General features: G+C 43.5%; 1 protein-coding gene across 4 annotated transcripts in view; it reads left to right on the top strand.

Annotated features, from left to right (window-relative positions):
* Window positions 1-1,469: 1,469 nt before the first annotated feature.
* TCF25 (TCF25 ribosome quality control complex subunit) overlaps window positions 1,470-15,929 on the top strand; it is a 105,217-nt gene continuing 90,757 nt past the window's right edge. For 3 of the 4 annotated variants that reach the window (XR_010986292.2, XR_010986293.2, XM_068130345.2), the window contains exons 1-5: window positions 2,058-2,425; window positions 6,456-6,578; window positions 9,080-9,136; window positions 12,443-12,546; window positions 14,768-14,833. Coding sequence is in view for 2 of the 4 variants with exons in the window: in XM_068130345.2 (XP_067986446.2) it covers window positions 2,219-2,425; window positions 6,456-6,578; window positions 9,080-9,136; window positions 12,443-12,546; window positions 14,768-14,833 (557 nt within the window). In the remaining 2 variants the exon portion in view is untranslated. Of the gene's footprint in view, window positions 1,722-2,057; window positions 2,426-6,455; window positions 6,579-9,079; window positions 9,137-12,442; window positions 12,547-14,767; window positions 14,834-15,929 lie in introns of those variants that run through there. The other variant, XM_068130343.2, reaches the window with a different exon arrangement.

Here is a 15,929-nt window from a genome sequence, read left to right as displayed (position 1 = left end):
GCATCCATTAGAAGATATGGTTTTGGATTGGAGACTATCTAAGATGGTGATGAACAGCTGTCTTAGAGACCTGGAGGGAAGAATGATATTGAAGAGGAGGTGGAAGTTGATTGAACAGGTGGGGAAAAAGAGGAACTAGAAAGCATATACAAATGTAAAGCCGTGTCTGCTTTGTATTCAGACTTCTTCTGTATAGTAAACATGATGAAAACAGCTCAAAAAATACAAAAAATTGACGATTTCAGGTGATATTAACCTTTTGACCTCAAAAATAATGTTTCAGTGCCAGAATATGCAAACCTGGCTCAAATTTCAAGTCAATCAGATTAATATAGATGATTTTATGCAACCTTGACCTTTGACCTTTTGTTCTAAAAAAAAAAAGGGGGCTCACCTTTTTTTACCTTTTGATTGGTGAACTAATTCAGTGACCCAATGTGCAAATTGTTAAAATTTCAGTTCAGTCGGATGATAATAGATTATTTTATGTGACGTTGACCTTTTGATCAAGTTATTAATTTGTCTTGTCCATAGTCTCATAATAGAACTTTGCTGAAAACTTGATGAGAAAAGCTCAAATGGTAAAAAGTTATGGCCTTGACAGACGCACAGAAGTGATTGCAAAACGCCGTCTCCAGGTTAACAAACGAGTGGAGGTGAGCAGTGATCTTGGATTCTAGGTAGTTTTACCTGAAGGGGGTTGTGGACCACGTGTAAACCCTGCAGAATTGTGAAGAATCACTTACATAACAAGCATTCTGTGTATTGCGCTGCAATACATGTCCCCTACCGGCAGTCTGTTGTCTGGAAAACTGTTGGGGAAATTACCAAAGTTCAAAGTGCCATAACTTTGTCAAAAATGATCGAAACGTCGTGAAGTTCGAACTTGATCTGTAAGTTATCATGAGGAAACCATGTGCCAAGTTTGAAATCATTAGCATTAAGGGTTTAGAAAAGAAGTCCGGAAAACTGTTCTTTGCGTGACGGACTGACAGACGGAGGGACGGAGTGCAAACCTATAGCCCCTTCCGGTGTACACCGGTAGGGGACTAATTACCCTATCCGAATCTTCACCAAAATCGGGACATTTAGTACTTATGGCGCTTTTCCACCACGGTACCGTACCGTTCTGTGCAATGGAAAAGCGCCATAAGAATCTCCGTTCTCCAATCCAGGCCACGTTGTACGGAGCGCGCGCCTTGTATGTAATAAGTAAACGTCTTATTAGTCCCCTACCGGTGTACACCAGAGGGGACTATAGGTTTGCACCCCCGTCTGTCAGTCTGTCAGTCCGTCACGCAAAGAACAGTTTTCCGGACGACAGACTGCCGGTAGGGGACATGTATTGCAGCGCAATACTCACAATGCTTGTTGTTGTGAAACTTGCTTGCTTGCTTGTTGTGAAAGGTTATTCACGAAACGCCCCCAACAGTCCATAAGCCCCACCCATCCCACTTTCCGTTCCCTTCCCAATCGTTCGTGATTATGAATTTACAGTGAATTCCTTGATTACGTTGTGGAACGTACTCTGAGTCCCATCACCTTTTGTTTTTTTTTCTTTCGCCTTCACTTTTCCTCCTTTATTCGTTTTCTCCGCAACGGCTTGACCGATCAACGTAGGACTTAGGAGCGTTTAGCCACCTGCCTACCCATGGATATTGTTTTATACAAAGTTACATGTCATGATGATTGGATGGAAAATGCGAGCGGCGTCCCAAAAGGTCTGTGTTTCACATACTGATACCACATAGCGGGAATTAAATCGAGGTCGCTTCGTTCGGCCGAATAAAGCACAAATTGCAACAAGTCGGGAATCATGGGATATTTCTGAGACACAAGCGCCCACTTCTGTTACGCCATTTATGATATAAGGTTTTTAAACAGTATAAGTTTACCTCCGTCGAATACGGTTTGTCGATATGTTTAGGGTGTATCGCAGCGGTTCTGGTTAGTGAGGCTGGTTTCTCGCTCTGATCCATTGTCACAGTTTATTGTGGTAAATGAAATATATACAGTATCTGCAATATGTACATCGGAAAATAGTGTATCTTAGACACACTGACAAATTTAAAATATATATGTGGCATGCTGCTCTGATCCGAGGGAAATACTGTACCTGGATATCTTTCGCTTACGCTTATACTTACACTTACAGTGTAGTGTACGTTTTCAGCTGACATTTGGTCTTATCTTTGGTTCCTTCTCAGGATAGCTTGTCATGTCCTCCCGAGCGCTGCGCAGGATCCAGGGAGAGAAAAACACGGATCTGGTGGCACTCGCGGCGTTGGAGAGTGATGGCGCCGAGGAAGATGACAATGGTCTTGGTAGAAACGCCGAACCGGTGGAAGGAAAAGCTTTTGACAAGAGGAAGCGAAGGAAACAGAAACAACACCGAGTCAACCTGCATGAAAACCGCTTTGGACTGGTGAGTGCCTCAGTGCCTTGGAATCTGCTGCATGTGAACGTGGTTTGTGGTGATGACGATCGATATGGCGTCATTCGTTTCGTTGCGATGGGAATGTAAACTGAAATGGATCGTGCAGTGGATAATTCTAATTGGTTCGCACATTTCGACAGTCGATTGTCTTTAACTTGAGGGCGAACAGCCTACTGACAAAGCAGCATGGTGCAGGTGTAGTAGTTGTAGTCGTAGTAGTAGGTATACTGTATAGTAGGTGTAGAGGTTGTACTTGTAGGTGTAGTAGTTGTAGTAGTAGTAGTAGTAGGTATACTGTATATTTGGTGTAGTAGGTGTAGAGGTTGTACTTGTAGTGGTAGTAGAAGTAGTACTAGTAGGTGTAGTGGTAGTAGAAGTATGACGTATTGTGGTAGTAGAAATAGTAGTTGTAGTAAAAGTAGAAGTGGTAGGTGTAATAGTAGTAGAAGTAGTACTAGTCGGTGTAGTGGTAGTAGAAGTAGATGTGGTGGTAATAGAAGTAGTAGGTGTGGTGGTAATAGAAGTAGATGTGGTGGTAATAGAAGTAGTAGGTGTGGTGGTAATAGAAGTAGTATGTGTAGTGGTAGTAGGTGTAGTGGTAGTAGTGGTAGTAGTGGTAGTCATAGAAGTAGTATATGTAGTGGTAGTAGAAGTAGTAGGTGTGGTGGTAATAGAAGTAGTAGATGTGGTGGTAATAGAAGTAGTATGTGTAGTGGTAGTAGAAGTAGTAGGTGTAGTGGTAGTAGGGGTAGTGGTAGTCGTAGAGTAGTATATGTAGTGGTAATAGAAGTAGTAGGTGTGGTGGTAATAGAAGTAGTAGGTGTGGTGGTAATAGAAGTAGTAGATGTGGTGGTAATAGAAGTAGTAGGTGTAGTGATCATAGCAGTCGTAGGTGTACGTGTACATCAGACTTCTGCGGCATTTTGACTCCATCAATGCCCGAAGCACCAATCTCCTTTACCAACCGTCCCGTACATAGAACTGACCCTTTTGCTGAATGGCGAAACACTTTAGATTGTTGACTGCTTTGTGTATCTCGGCAGCACCAGGTCTCTCGTGACCGCAGCCTCGATAAGGAGCTGGCGACACGGATTTGCTCGGCCTGTGTTGCTTTTGGGCGACTGCGGAGCACACGCAGCACTAAGCTCACTACAAGGTGTACAGGGTAGTTGTCCTTCACTGTCGTACAGCTCTGAGGCATATAACCTCGACAGAAAGTACACCCTTCTGTTGTCACAAGTCTATCTGTGGAATATCCCTCGGATTAAGTAGACTGATCACTCTGATTACAAACAACAAGGTTCTGGAACGGCTGGTATGCCGAGCATCAAAACTATACTTCTGAAGCAGCAGCTCACCTGGACTGGTCACATGATCAGAATGGGCGATGACCGGCTGTTAAAGGCTGTGTTATATGGTAAGCTTTCCCAGGGGCGACAGACACAGTGTTGGGTGGCCATGGTTGCATTATTTTGACTGTATAACGAGACATCATAGATGTCCAGAAACGGGAAGAGAAGGCAAAGGACAGGTATGCATGGTGTGTTAGTGCAGCATGGATCCTCGACGGCAGAAGCGACCAGGGCAGTGGAGGCAGACACCAAAATATACCGTCACCTTGAACGTGCTGCAGGAGAGTAGATCACTCGTCACCAGTATTTGTGTGCCATTGCTGTGGAAGGGCTGTGACCTCACGCATCGCTTTAATTTCCGACGAGCAAGCTTGTGCTCGACGCTCCCTCCAGATAACCTGAACTTTCCTTACGATTTCATTCCCGAAAACCAGCTGACTGCTGATGACTGCACATCGGATTTTTATGTGAAAAAAAAATAAATATTTTTTCACATAAAACAGCTTTTTTGCGCGCAAAAACATTATTTTGCTATTTTCGGAGAAAAAAAGAATTTCGCCCTTTTTCGGGAAAAATAAAATAAAATGCCCTTTTTGGTCGAAAATGTCTGGCAACGCTAAAAAAAATTAGGGAATTTTTCGAAATTTTAAACTGCGATCGAAATTTTTAACTGCGATCGATCTCAAAAACAAAACGTTGCGTCCACTTGCGTGCGTTGCGTCCCCAGCGTGTACAGCAGTGAGGTGGTGTACTACAGTGAGAGAGTGTACACAAAGTGTGAACAAGTCTCCTATCAAGATGAGTGCTGCTCTTCGTGACAAGTGGCTGAAAGAATTCAACGCTGGCGGCGATGGGGCCACCTTCAAGTACGTGTCGAGTGACACGGCTTTCTGTCGAGCTTGTGAAAAGACTTTCCGGGCGAAGCAGAAGTCTGAGCTGGCCCAACATGTCCGAGGAGACCGCCACAAGAGAAATTTGGCCTTGAAGAAGAAGAGGACGGTCACGCAAGCCACCATGGAGGACTTTGGTGGCGGAAAGAGGCACAAGTGCGACGTTGTGGCTCAGGAGCTGTGCCAGGCCATGCTGGCCGCTGGCATCCCATGGTCGAAATTGGAAAACCCTGCCCTCCAGTCGTTCCTGGAGAAGCACATCACTCTCCAGATCCCCGATGAAAGCTGGATTCGAAAGCACTACCTCGACAAGTGCTACGACGAGGCCTTGGCGGGGATCCGTGCCGACCTCGGACAGCAGCCCATCTGGCTGTCCGTCGACGAGACGACCGATTCGGCAGGTCGATATGTGGCCAACATCATCGCGGGACGCTTGTCCAAGGAGGGGTACTTTTGTCCCCACCTCGTCCAGTGCATGTTTCTGGAGAAGACCAACTCCGGGGAGATCGTGCGCGCAATCAATGACACGCTGCGCTATCTTTGGCCTGATTTCAAGCCGGAGTGCCTCAAGGTCCTCGTCAGCGACGCCGCGGCCTATATAATCAAGGCCAGCCATGCCCTGAAGGAACTCTTCCCGGACTTGCTGCATGTGACTTGCGTTGCCCACACGCTCCGCCGTGTCTGCGAGACAGTCCGAGAAATGTTCAAGGACGTCAACGACCTGATTGCCACGACGAAGAAGGTGTTCGTCAAAGCCCCGTCGCGTGTTGTCTTTTGGAAGGAGCAGCAGCCCAATCTTTCTCTCCCCCCGGAGCCCATTCTGACTCGGTGGGGGACGTGGATCGATGCCGCGGTGTTTTACGCCGAGCACTTCGAGGCCGTCAAGGACATTGTGGACCAGCTGAACGATGACGACGCGATGGCAATCCGGAGTGCCAAGGACCTGTTCGGAAAGGCGGACATCAAGCTCAGTTTGGTCTTCTTAAATGCCCACGTGTCGTTCATCCCGAAGATCCTTAAGCAGCTGGAGGAGGCCGGCATGGAGCTGGCCAAGGCCTTCCAGCTCCTTGATCAGGCCAAGGAGGAGCTCGAAAAGATCCGAGGCTGCCGTAAGGAGATCCTGCTCACCAAGTTCAAGGCGGTGCTGCAGCGCAATCCTGACATTGGTGTGCTGAGGACAGTGGCTTTGATCCTGGATGGAGATCAGCACGGATCTGAGGTTGGTGTGCCGGCTGGAGTCAAGCTTGCTGACATCCCCCTCTTGAGGTACTGCCCCATCGTCAGCGTCGACGTGGAAAGGTCCTTCTCCGTCTACAGAAACGTCCTCACCGACCGCCGACACCGCCTCACCAAGGAGAACATTACCAAGATAATGATTTCAAACACCTACTTTAACCGTTCCTAAAAGGGTCTTGTCAATTTCTTCTAGTCCTCTACTTATCAAACAATGCGGTTGCAATAAAGGTACCTGAACGTCATTTTTTACCTGTTTACTAGCCCAGAGTGCTTAATGTTGTGCAGGAAAAAGCTTACCATTTTTTGTTCTTTTTTTGACTGATTTCTGAAAAACTTGGTAATAATAAAAAATGAATAAAACGGGGGAAAAAAATATTTCGGGATTTTTTCACATAAAAAAAAAACATTTCCGCTTTTCAAAACATAAAAGGCCTATTTTCTTAACATAAAAATCCGTAGTCTACTGATGGCATCCGACTTCTTCATACGAGACCTTGTGATGTCTTTAATTCCCTATTTTATGGTTGTTTTGTTTTATAGTTGACTGAACAAAAAAGTACGAGTTTGGAGTTGCAGGGTGCGACAAGAAGTCCTGAAACACAAGCGAGCCCTGATGCACAGCGTCTGGCAGACAATTCTCACTTCAACAAGACCTTACAACAGGTGACTGACTATATTCCATTATCTCTTTGTTATATTCCTTCACTCGCAGGAGTACCCGGCATTGGGGGTGGGGGGGGGGGGAGGGGGAGCAGGAGAGGGAGGGGTGAGGAAGGGAGTGGAATGGGGAGGGGTGGGGGAAGGGAAAGATATACTACATATTCATCTTTTGAGGGGTGGGGTGGCTTTGACAGGCCCCTCCGTTTTGGGGGAGGGGCAAGGAATGAATGAATGAATGAATGATCGTTTTAAGGGGAGGGGCAAGGGAAGGAGGAAAAAGTTTCCTTTGCAAAGAGTGCTTCATAAGCTCAGTGTTGCACAGGTAAAACTAGGGAATTGTAATATCCTTTGCCACCATCACCAGGTGGCGCTACACGGTACACATTTACATGGAGAATTTACGCCCCTCTCCTCGTACATTTACGAATTTACGCCCCCCGGTCCTCCACACCCCCGCATGAGGCCGAGGCCACATAGCCTATGTTAACCCCTAGACAAAGTTGTATTTGTATTTGTACCCCGAGTAAAGTATATATATGAGTGTTTATAGCTGGAGTACCCGGCGTTGCTCAAGCGAAAAAGAAACTAACATATTTGAAATGAGGGCAAATATAATGAAAAGCAATTACATCCAAATCAGAATCCATCACAAATGTCAAATCATCATTTTACCTTTTCGTTAGATATATGCTGATGAATGTGCTGTTCATCACGTTTCTGAGTTAAGTATGATGACGTTCAGGAAGAATAAGAAGCCTTACCACCAACTTCGACCGTTTCCGGAATTGTTACCTCCGCCATCAAAGGTGGATGGAGGTTATGTTTTCAACCCTGTATGTCTGTTTGTCTGTCTGTTTGTCTGTGAACAAAATATCTCAAAAGGTTGTGGACGGATTCGGACGAAATTTGGCAGAGATGTAGCATATGTGACAAGGACGAAATTATTAGATTTTGGTGAAGATCTGGATTCGGATCCGGCTACTATAATTTTTTTAAAGTGATTCTTCACCATTGGGAGATAGGTCCAAAAACTATACATGGCAGGATATCTCAAAAAGTTGTGGACGGATTTGGACGAAACTTGGTGGACAGGTTGGGTGTCTGACAAGGACGATTCTATTCTATTTTGGTGAAGATCGGAATATGGATTCGGATATGAAAATTGTTAAATTTCTCATATCAAAAGCGAGGGAGGGGTGAGGAAAGGAGTGGGGGTAGTGGACGGGGCTTCATCACCTTTTCATTGAATATATGCTGGTGAATGTGCCGTTCATCACGTTTTTGAGTTGAGTGTGATGCCGATCAGGAAGAAGAAGAAGAAGCCTTACTACCAACTTCGTACACTTTTGGAATTGTTTGATTTATTTGTGTTCAAATGTCTGGTGATTTTTTGTATTTATTTATGTGAATGTGGACTTGTTTTTAACTGTCATTACTGTCATTGTCAAAAAAGGCTGAGGCACTATTGAGCGTTTTTGTCTTTTTAATCTAAAAAAACGAACTTTTTCTTTCAGTATTTTTTTTTTTTTGCCTAAAACACACCCAGGCACTCATTGATGAACCTCTGAAAGTTTGACGTCTGTTTCACAGACAGACCAACAGCTCTCTTATATAGTAGATTATCTTAATTTCCTTCATTAATAAAAGAGATTATCTTAATAAAAAATATTATTTTAATAAAACTCAGATGTAACAACAGGCTAACCCCCGCTCTTGCAGGGAAAATGGCCTTAAAATGCATGTTGTTTGTTGTATCTTAATTTGCATCTCTGCTTGTTACCTCTGCCTTTGACCTCTTTCAAACCCACTCTTTATTGTCCCGCGTGTGACGTGCTAAGCGAGGGAAAGCAGTTGCTTTACTCTGTCTGTGTGTTTGTCATTCTATGATCGAGCAACTACTTTGATAATTTCAATTGAATTTCATATTTTGAACACTGTGGGACATAGAACTGTAGCTTAGCAGTTTATGTGAATTTGGCAAATTTGTATGCCGTCCTGTCCCGCATGTGCACAGCGAGGTAAAACGATGGTTGAAATCAGTCTTCTTGTCTGGCAGTCGAACAAATTTGAAAATCATTCCAAACAGGAAACCTACTGTTTTTTGGGACGTCATAAAGGACACAAAGAACAGGCACGAATAACTAATATAGTGTGTTGAACAAGGAGGTGTGAAAGACAGTGTATCCCACAGACAGTGTATCCCACAGACAGTGTATCCCACAGACAGTGTATCCCACAGACAGTGTATCCCACAGACAGTGTATCCCACAGACAGTGTATCCCACAGACAGTGTATCCCACAGACAGTGTATCCCAGCTTTGCTCTCAGCAATGATGCAAACCAGTAGCCACGTGCTGCATATGAAATGATAATAAAACTCAGATGCGTACGTTTCAAAATAAACTTCTAGACCCCCGTTCATCTGCCATTGATCTTTGATGTTGCGTTGTGGCCCAGCTTTTACTTGCCACGGGTTGTAAACAAGATTGTCGGCTTTTTTCAGGGACAGAAAAAGAAAAAGGTGAAGAAGAAGCCCAAGAAAGGATGTACAAATGTTGATGTAAGTGACTTTGGTTCAACTCTTGTGATAATAATTGTTGGTGGCAAAGTACTTTCATAATTCTGCTAAATATGGTTTTGCACTTTTTCACAACGCAATTAGTTTGATCATTCGTATCTATCTTTGAGTCGTCGGGATTATCTATCTTCATATGCATTTTAGTTCCAGGGTGCTTCATTGGTAACTTGTTTGATTCTAAGCTGTCTCGTTCTGTGTTTGCTCTCCCACAAAATCCAAGAGTTCTTTTTTATTATTCCAATGTTTTATTATTCCAATGTTTTATTATTTTATTATTCCAATTTTTTTTATTATTTTATAATTCCAAGAAACATATATTCCAATATATTCATTCCAATGAGGTTTTTGAAGGATGTTCCGTATTGTGGAGTGCACTGTTTTGTCTGAAGACGTTCAGCCGACAGTCATGCGAATAAAAAGTATTAAATAACTTTCATAAAAGTACGTTTTTGAGTTTTGAGTCCTACATATGTCAGTAAGTTGAGTCAATGGGGTATACAGTATAAGGGTAAGTTGACAAATGGTATGCATTGTAATTGGTGATTTACAGGCTGTCCACAAATTATCGTTCAAAACTTGAACTGGAATAAAAAACATAATGGGGGATACAACGATGTGCTTTGCTGCATCTGAAAGAACATTTGTCAAGGTTTTATTGACTTTTTGGGGGGCCGTTCTTCTTTGCACCAAGTGGAGTCATTGGGCCATCTTTCTTTGAAGCCACTATGAAGTCCTACAATTACCTGGAGATGGTGGAGAACTTTGTACTCCTGCAATTGGTGGACCTGCGACCTGAGGTCATTTACCAATTGGGCGGGGCTCCCTGATGTTGGAGACTATTAGTGCTCGATTTCCGCAATGATCGATGGATAGAGCACGACATTCTGATTCTGTGGCCACAACATTCGCTGGACATAACCCCTCTGGATTTTTTTTTTCTATGGTGTTATGTGAAGGGCGTTATGCACGGAACGAGGGTTACCAATATTGCAGATCTGAGGAGCAGCATTAGGGCTGCAATCTAGACTGTAAACATCGGATCTGGAAGAATTCGAACCTGGAAAGAGATTGAGTATTACCTCGACATGTCGTGTCACAAGGGGTCCGTGCATGTGTCAAGGTCAGTGTTTATCCCATGTCACAAGGTCAGTGTACCAATGATGATCGACAATAAAACTCTGAGAAATGCTCTCACATGGAGCAAACTGCATCGTTATCCCATCTCATTATCTTGTTTATCCCATGTCATTACCCATGTCATTATCCAAAGTCACATGAGGTATAATGGTAATTTTTCCACTCTTGGTACAAAGGTGTATTATGATGCCAAGATGAACGGATTCGATTTTGGGATCAAAGGTCATGTGATCTTTATCTGAAAGTAGCAGATTTTCATTACCATGATAATTTGTGGACCTCTGAAAGAATTTTGACCAAACTTGGCATAGCTATGGATCGTAATACAAAGATGAACCCGTTAAATTTTGGGTTCAAAAGGTCAAAGGTAATTTCCCTTTGAAAAGCATTCTGCAGGTATACCATAACTCAAGTTAGAAGGATTTATCTTCTCTCCTACTTGTCTATCTTTCTTTCTCAATGGATGTTTATTTTTTTCATGTGACATTTAATTGAGATCATATGTAACAGTGGGTTAACATCTAACTTGGGTAGAGGCATAATATCCATTGATGCATTCCCCAGTTTTTCCCCTCAAATTCTGTCATTCAGTTTGTGGCTGTATCCATCTTTTTTAATCCATGTCCTCTCCCTCCCATTCTTCCCCACATCCCTTATCCCTCCAAGCCTCCCTCTATTTTGTCCCTTTAACCTGCTGTCCTCCCCCCTGCTTCCACTGTTTTTAACTTTGTTACATCCTGGTCTGTTCTGTGTTCTAGCTCCTCCATGCACTCGACTATGTACTGTCTGCAAAAAATATGTACTTTAAAAACTCTATCATTTAGACAGCTGTTTGTATGCACGTTGATATTTTTAGTTTAAAAGCAAGTTTTATCCATGAGTAGAGAAATATTGATGGGACCATTCAATATCCAAAGGTGCAAAATAATTGTATTATTGCATTCATGCAAATTTGGGGAAGGTGTGGGGATGGAAGAGGCGCAAATGAATTGTAAGGTGAAACTACAGATTCACTGTTCGTCTTCATTGCCTCCGCCACCGAAGGTGGGCAGAGGTTATGATTTCACCACTGTCTGTTTGTGAACAGGATATCTCAAAAAGTTGAAGACTGGTTTCGATGAAATTTGGTAGAGAGGTTGGGAGTGTGACAAGGAAGAATTGCTAAAATTTTGGTTCAGTTTGTGGCTGCATCCATATTTTTCATCTTGTGTGCCCTCTCCCTCCCATTCTTCCCCACATCCCTTATCCCCCCAAGCCTCCCTCTATTTTGTCCCTCTAACCTGCTGTGAAGATTTAAATCTAGATCTAGATACTATAAAAAAAAAAAAAAATGTAAGTGCTTCCTCACCATTGAGCCTGATGGGATCCTAGGATCCTGAGTTCAAATCCCGGTCGATCGCTGAATTAACACCAGGGGTGTTGATTCAGCCTGTCATCCTTCCGAATTCGGCAAATTGAGTTCCAGCTTGCCGGGATGAATGTGCCAGTGTGTGCCCCGGTTTAGAATAGGTACACCGTATCCATGTGTGTCGTAAGACGCGACTTTTAATTTTTTTATTTAAATGAGACACGACTTCCAAAATTTAAGAAAGGGATGACGTCAGGAAGGGCATCCGGCCATAAAAAAAATTGCCTCAAAAAGGGAACCATGATGATTGTCATGGGGCTTGCAAGGCTAACCCCCGTTTAAGCAGGGAAAATGGCCTTAAGTTAAAAGGGGAATTTTTTTTTTCTTCACCATTCAGAGATAGGGCCAGAAACTATATACTTGTATAGCACAATATCTCAGTTTCGGATGGATTTGGACGAAACTTGGTGGGCAGGTTGGGTGTGTGACAAAGAAGAATTGTTTCGATTTTGGTGAAGAATTGAATCTGGAACAACATACGAAATTTTAAAAAAGTGATTCTTCACCATTAAGTGATAGGGCTAAAACCGACATATCCAGCATATCTCAAAAGGTTATGGACTGATTCGGAAGAAACTTGTTGGACTGGTTGGGTGTGTGAGAAGGACTAATCGTTTCGATTTTGGTGAAGATCTAAATCCGCATCAGGATACGATATTTTTATTTTATTTTAAGCCAACAAACACGAGGCATAAATGGGAAAGGAGTTGCTGTATTTTATTTTGGTGTGGCTTGTGTGTCAGGATGAAGCTGACCTGGGTTTTGTAGATGATGGTGAGAAAGAAGAGCTATATGTAGTGGACGATCCACTTAAAAAGAGCAAACTGCGTTTGCAGGTAGAACACAGGTGAGTAACAAAGCAATGTAAGTGCATGGACACAAACGTTCACTTGTATAGCCTGGTTGACTGGCTCATTGAGTTGTATTTGGTTGTCTTGGACACCTGAAAATGTATCCATGATTAATTGACATATATGGGAAGATTACATGCCCAGACCAATCGAACCCAAGTCCTCTGGAAAACCGTACCAGTGCTCTTCCATCTGAGCTATCTGGGCAACCCTGACCATGCATACAATTTTCCCACACATAGAATTGCCACTCTCTTTCCGTCAATGCTTCGGGGCACTCGCTGCCAACCAAGTCTTCCTCCAATGGGGGGACAAATCCATGTCCTCCATTATAAACACCACTGGGGGGCGGGCGTGTAATTTTCCCAAATATGTCAATGAATTAGTAATCCTGTTCATTTATTTAATTGTATCCCTGATTGGAGGTGGTGCTGGCTCAGAACGTAAAGGAGGGTTTACCGTGGGAGTTGTTGTATGCAGATGATCTGGTGTTGATTGCGGAAAGTATGGATGGACTGAAGGAAAAGATGAACAAGTGGAAGGAATGTATGGAGACAAAAGGTCTGAAGGTGAATATCGGAAAGACGAAGGTGATGGCAAGTGGTAAAGCATGTGGTGAGGTGGAAAGAACTGGGAAGTGGCCGTGTGCTGTGTGCAGGAAGGGTGCCGGAGTGAACTCCATTCAATGTACAATGTGCGCTGAGTGGGTTCATCAAAAATGTAGTGGTCTGAGAGGGTCATTTACCAGTGTGGCAGCTACATTCAAATGTAAGGTGTGCACAGAGGGAGCTGCAGATGGAGGAAATGTTGAGTTGGATCTTGGAGATGGCGTGAAGCTGGAAGGTGTGAAAACATTTTGCTACCTCGGAGACATGCTGAATGGAGAAGGTGGATCAGACTCGGCAACGGTTGCTCGAGCGAGATGTGCATGGAAGAAGTTTCGGGAACTGAGTGGCGTGCTGATGAGGAGGAGAGTGTCGCTGAAGCTGAAGGGAAAGGTGTATGCTGCATGTGTGAGAAGTGTTATGATTTATGGGAGCGAGACATGGGTAATGAACGTAGAGCAGCAACGAAGGCTGGAAAGGGTGGAAATGCGAATGGTTCGATGGATGTGCGGAGTATCGTTGAGAGAGAGGAAGACAAATGATGAATTGCGAAAGATGATGGGAATAGAGCCTGTGATTGATGCTGTGAAGAGGATCAGGTTGAGATGGTTTGGTCATGTGTTGAGGAAGGATGAAAGTGACTGGTTGAGAAGAGTGATGGAAATGAATGTAGAAGGAAGTAGAGGATGGGGAAGACCGAGAAAGACTTGGCTAAAGATGGTCGAAGAAGAAATGCGGGCAAGGGGGTTAACAAGGAGAGATGCAGAAAATAGGGCAAAATGGAGAAGATTGTCATGGGGACCGCAAGGCTAACCCCCGCTCTAGCAGGGAAAATGGCCTTAAAATGCATGTTGTTGTTGTTGTTGTATCCCTGATTTAAATAATGTGATTAATCTTTCACTTTACTACATTGCATATTTTTTGAACACAAGTGTTAGATGCAAACAGACAAAAAACTGAATTTTGGGTAACGAACATAATTTTCACATTTTAAGAGGTCTTCAATAGAAATGTGCAGGAGTTGAGAGGTGGAGATAGACGTTTTTTGTTTTTTGCCATTTATGCAAATGTACCATATTTTTCGACGTACGGGTCGATATTTTTCCCCTCGCAAGTCCGGACCTCAACTTATCTATGGTTTAAGACATCATGATTTTGCAGCTTTTTTAAAATACTGTACCTCTATGTGATAAACATGTTGAAAAACTATTTTCCTAATTTATCAATAAGGTCGTCCCACAAAGGAGTTTAAATAATATGCACAAAACAGCTCATTAATATTCATGACCCTGGAGGTGTCATAGAATTAACACCTCTGTTGTTCTGACTGACCTGTTTGCTAATTACCGTAGTTGTAGTTTATCTAGCTTCATCTTTTACTCCAAATCGACATGTCTATGAATGAAGGAAAGAAAAATGGGGAAATTAGCCAATGCAACTTGTACTCCACATCGACTTATAGGCTGAAAGATATGGTACGATGTAAAATGTTCCTTGTTTGAATCCCAAATGTGATGGTGATTGTGGAAAATAAGCATTAGGACAGTCTGTGATGGCAGAAGAGTTTAAAATGTGCTTGTTGTTATTTTTATAAGGTTTAATTTTCTCTTAGGCACTTGAATCCTGACAATGAACTGAAGCGATTATTTGGAGCAAGAACAGTTCTGGGATGCTCACGGTAAGTCTTTGTCTCACCTGTAGGCTGTGCCCTTTGTGTTGGTTTGTTACGAAACGTGCACTTCGGCACTGGATTCGAACAACGTGGGTCGACATTTGTGAACTGATGTTTCATCACTAAGGGCAAAAAAAAATTGTGTTTGGCTGTGACCTTTTTTTTTTTTTTTTTTTTTTTTTTTTTTTTTTCTTCCCCTCTCTCCTGGTGTCTTCTGCGCTGCTGCCTGAGAATTTTGTCGAGGTACTTGTCATACTGGTAGACGTAAGGGGCCTCACCATATTGAAGCACAAAATCCGGCACCGTATAAATGTCACATAAGACATCTATATAATTACTAGCAGAAGTACCCGGCATTGCCGGGCTGGGGAGGAGGAGGGGAGGGGGAAGAGGAGGGGAGGGGAAGAGGGGGGAGGAGGGGAGGAGGGAGGAGGGGAGGGGAACAGGGGGGAGGAGGGGAGGGTGGGATTCCCTCCCTCTTCTGCTAGCGTTTCTGCGCTAATACGCTAATTTTAAAATCCGAAGTTTTTTAAAATTTAAGGTGTGCTGTAGTTGCTCTGAGACGTACTGATTCCGAATATGCCTTTGGTTTTTCTCTGCGATGAGTAGTTCTCGAGTTATAAGAGGACAAACAAACATACTTTACTGCTTTATATATATAGAAGTTGGTACGATTCGGCCAAGGAATCCCAGAGATAATTGCAATTAAGTGAGCCGTGACGTCACGGAACGCGCCGCCGGTAATATATTATAATTTATGGTAATCTATGCAGCACGACATGGTCATCACGGAAAACAAGGCGCCTTTGCCGGCGCAAAACGGCTCTCCCAGAGTCAAACTCGGTATCGTTGTGAGCGCACGGTTCAGCCCTTCAAGAAAAAGTTTATTTTGTAAAAATCGAACCACGCGTTAAAAGGATATGACTGGTTTTGTTCGCCGGCACGTCGGCGCTCGAATCGGCTCGCGATAAAATCCAACACGTCCTTTGTCGGGGTCGTCTGAACCAACCACGGGGCCTAGAAGGCTGGGACTGGTCTCAAAAGTTAGGTCTCGATCATATCTCGTAATGCTGGAGGCTGCACGTCTCTGTGATAATCTTGT

The sequence above is a fragment of the Myxine glutinosa genome, chromosome 11 (assembly GCF_964187855.1).
Source record: "Myxine glutinosa chromosome 11, kmMyxGlut1.1, whole genome shotgun sequence".
NCBI classification, from domain to species: Eukaryota; Metazoa; Chordata; class Myxini; order Myxiniformes; family Myxinidae; genus Myxine; species Myxine glutinosa.
This window is presented reverse-complemented; position numbering and strand designations above follow the sequence as displayed.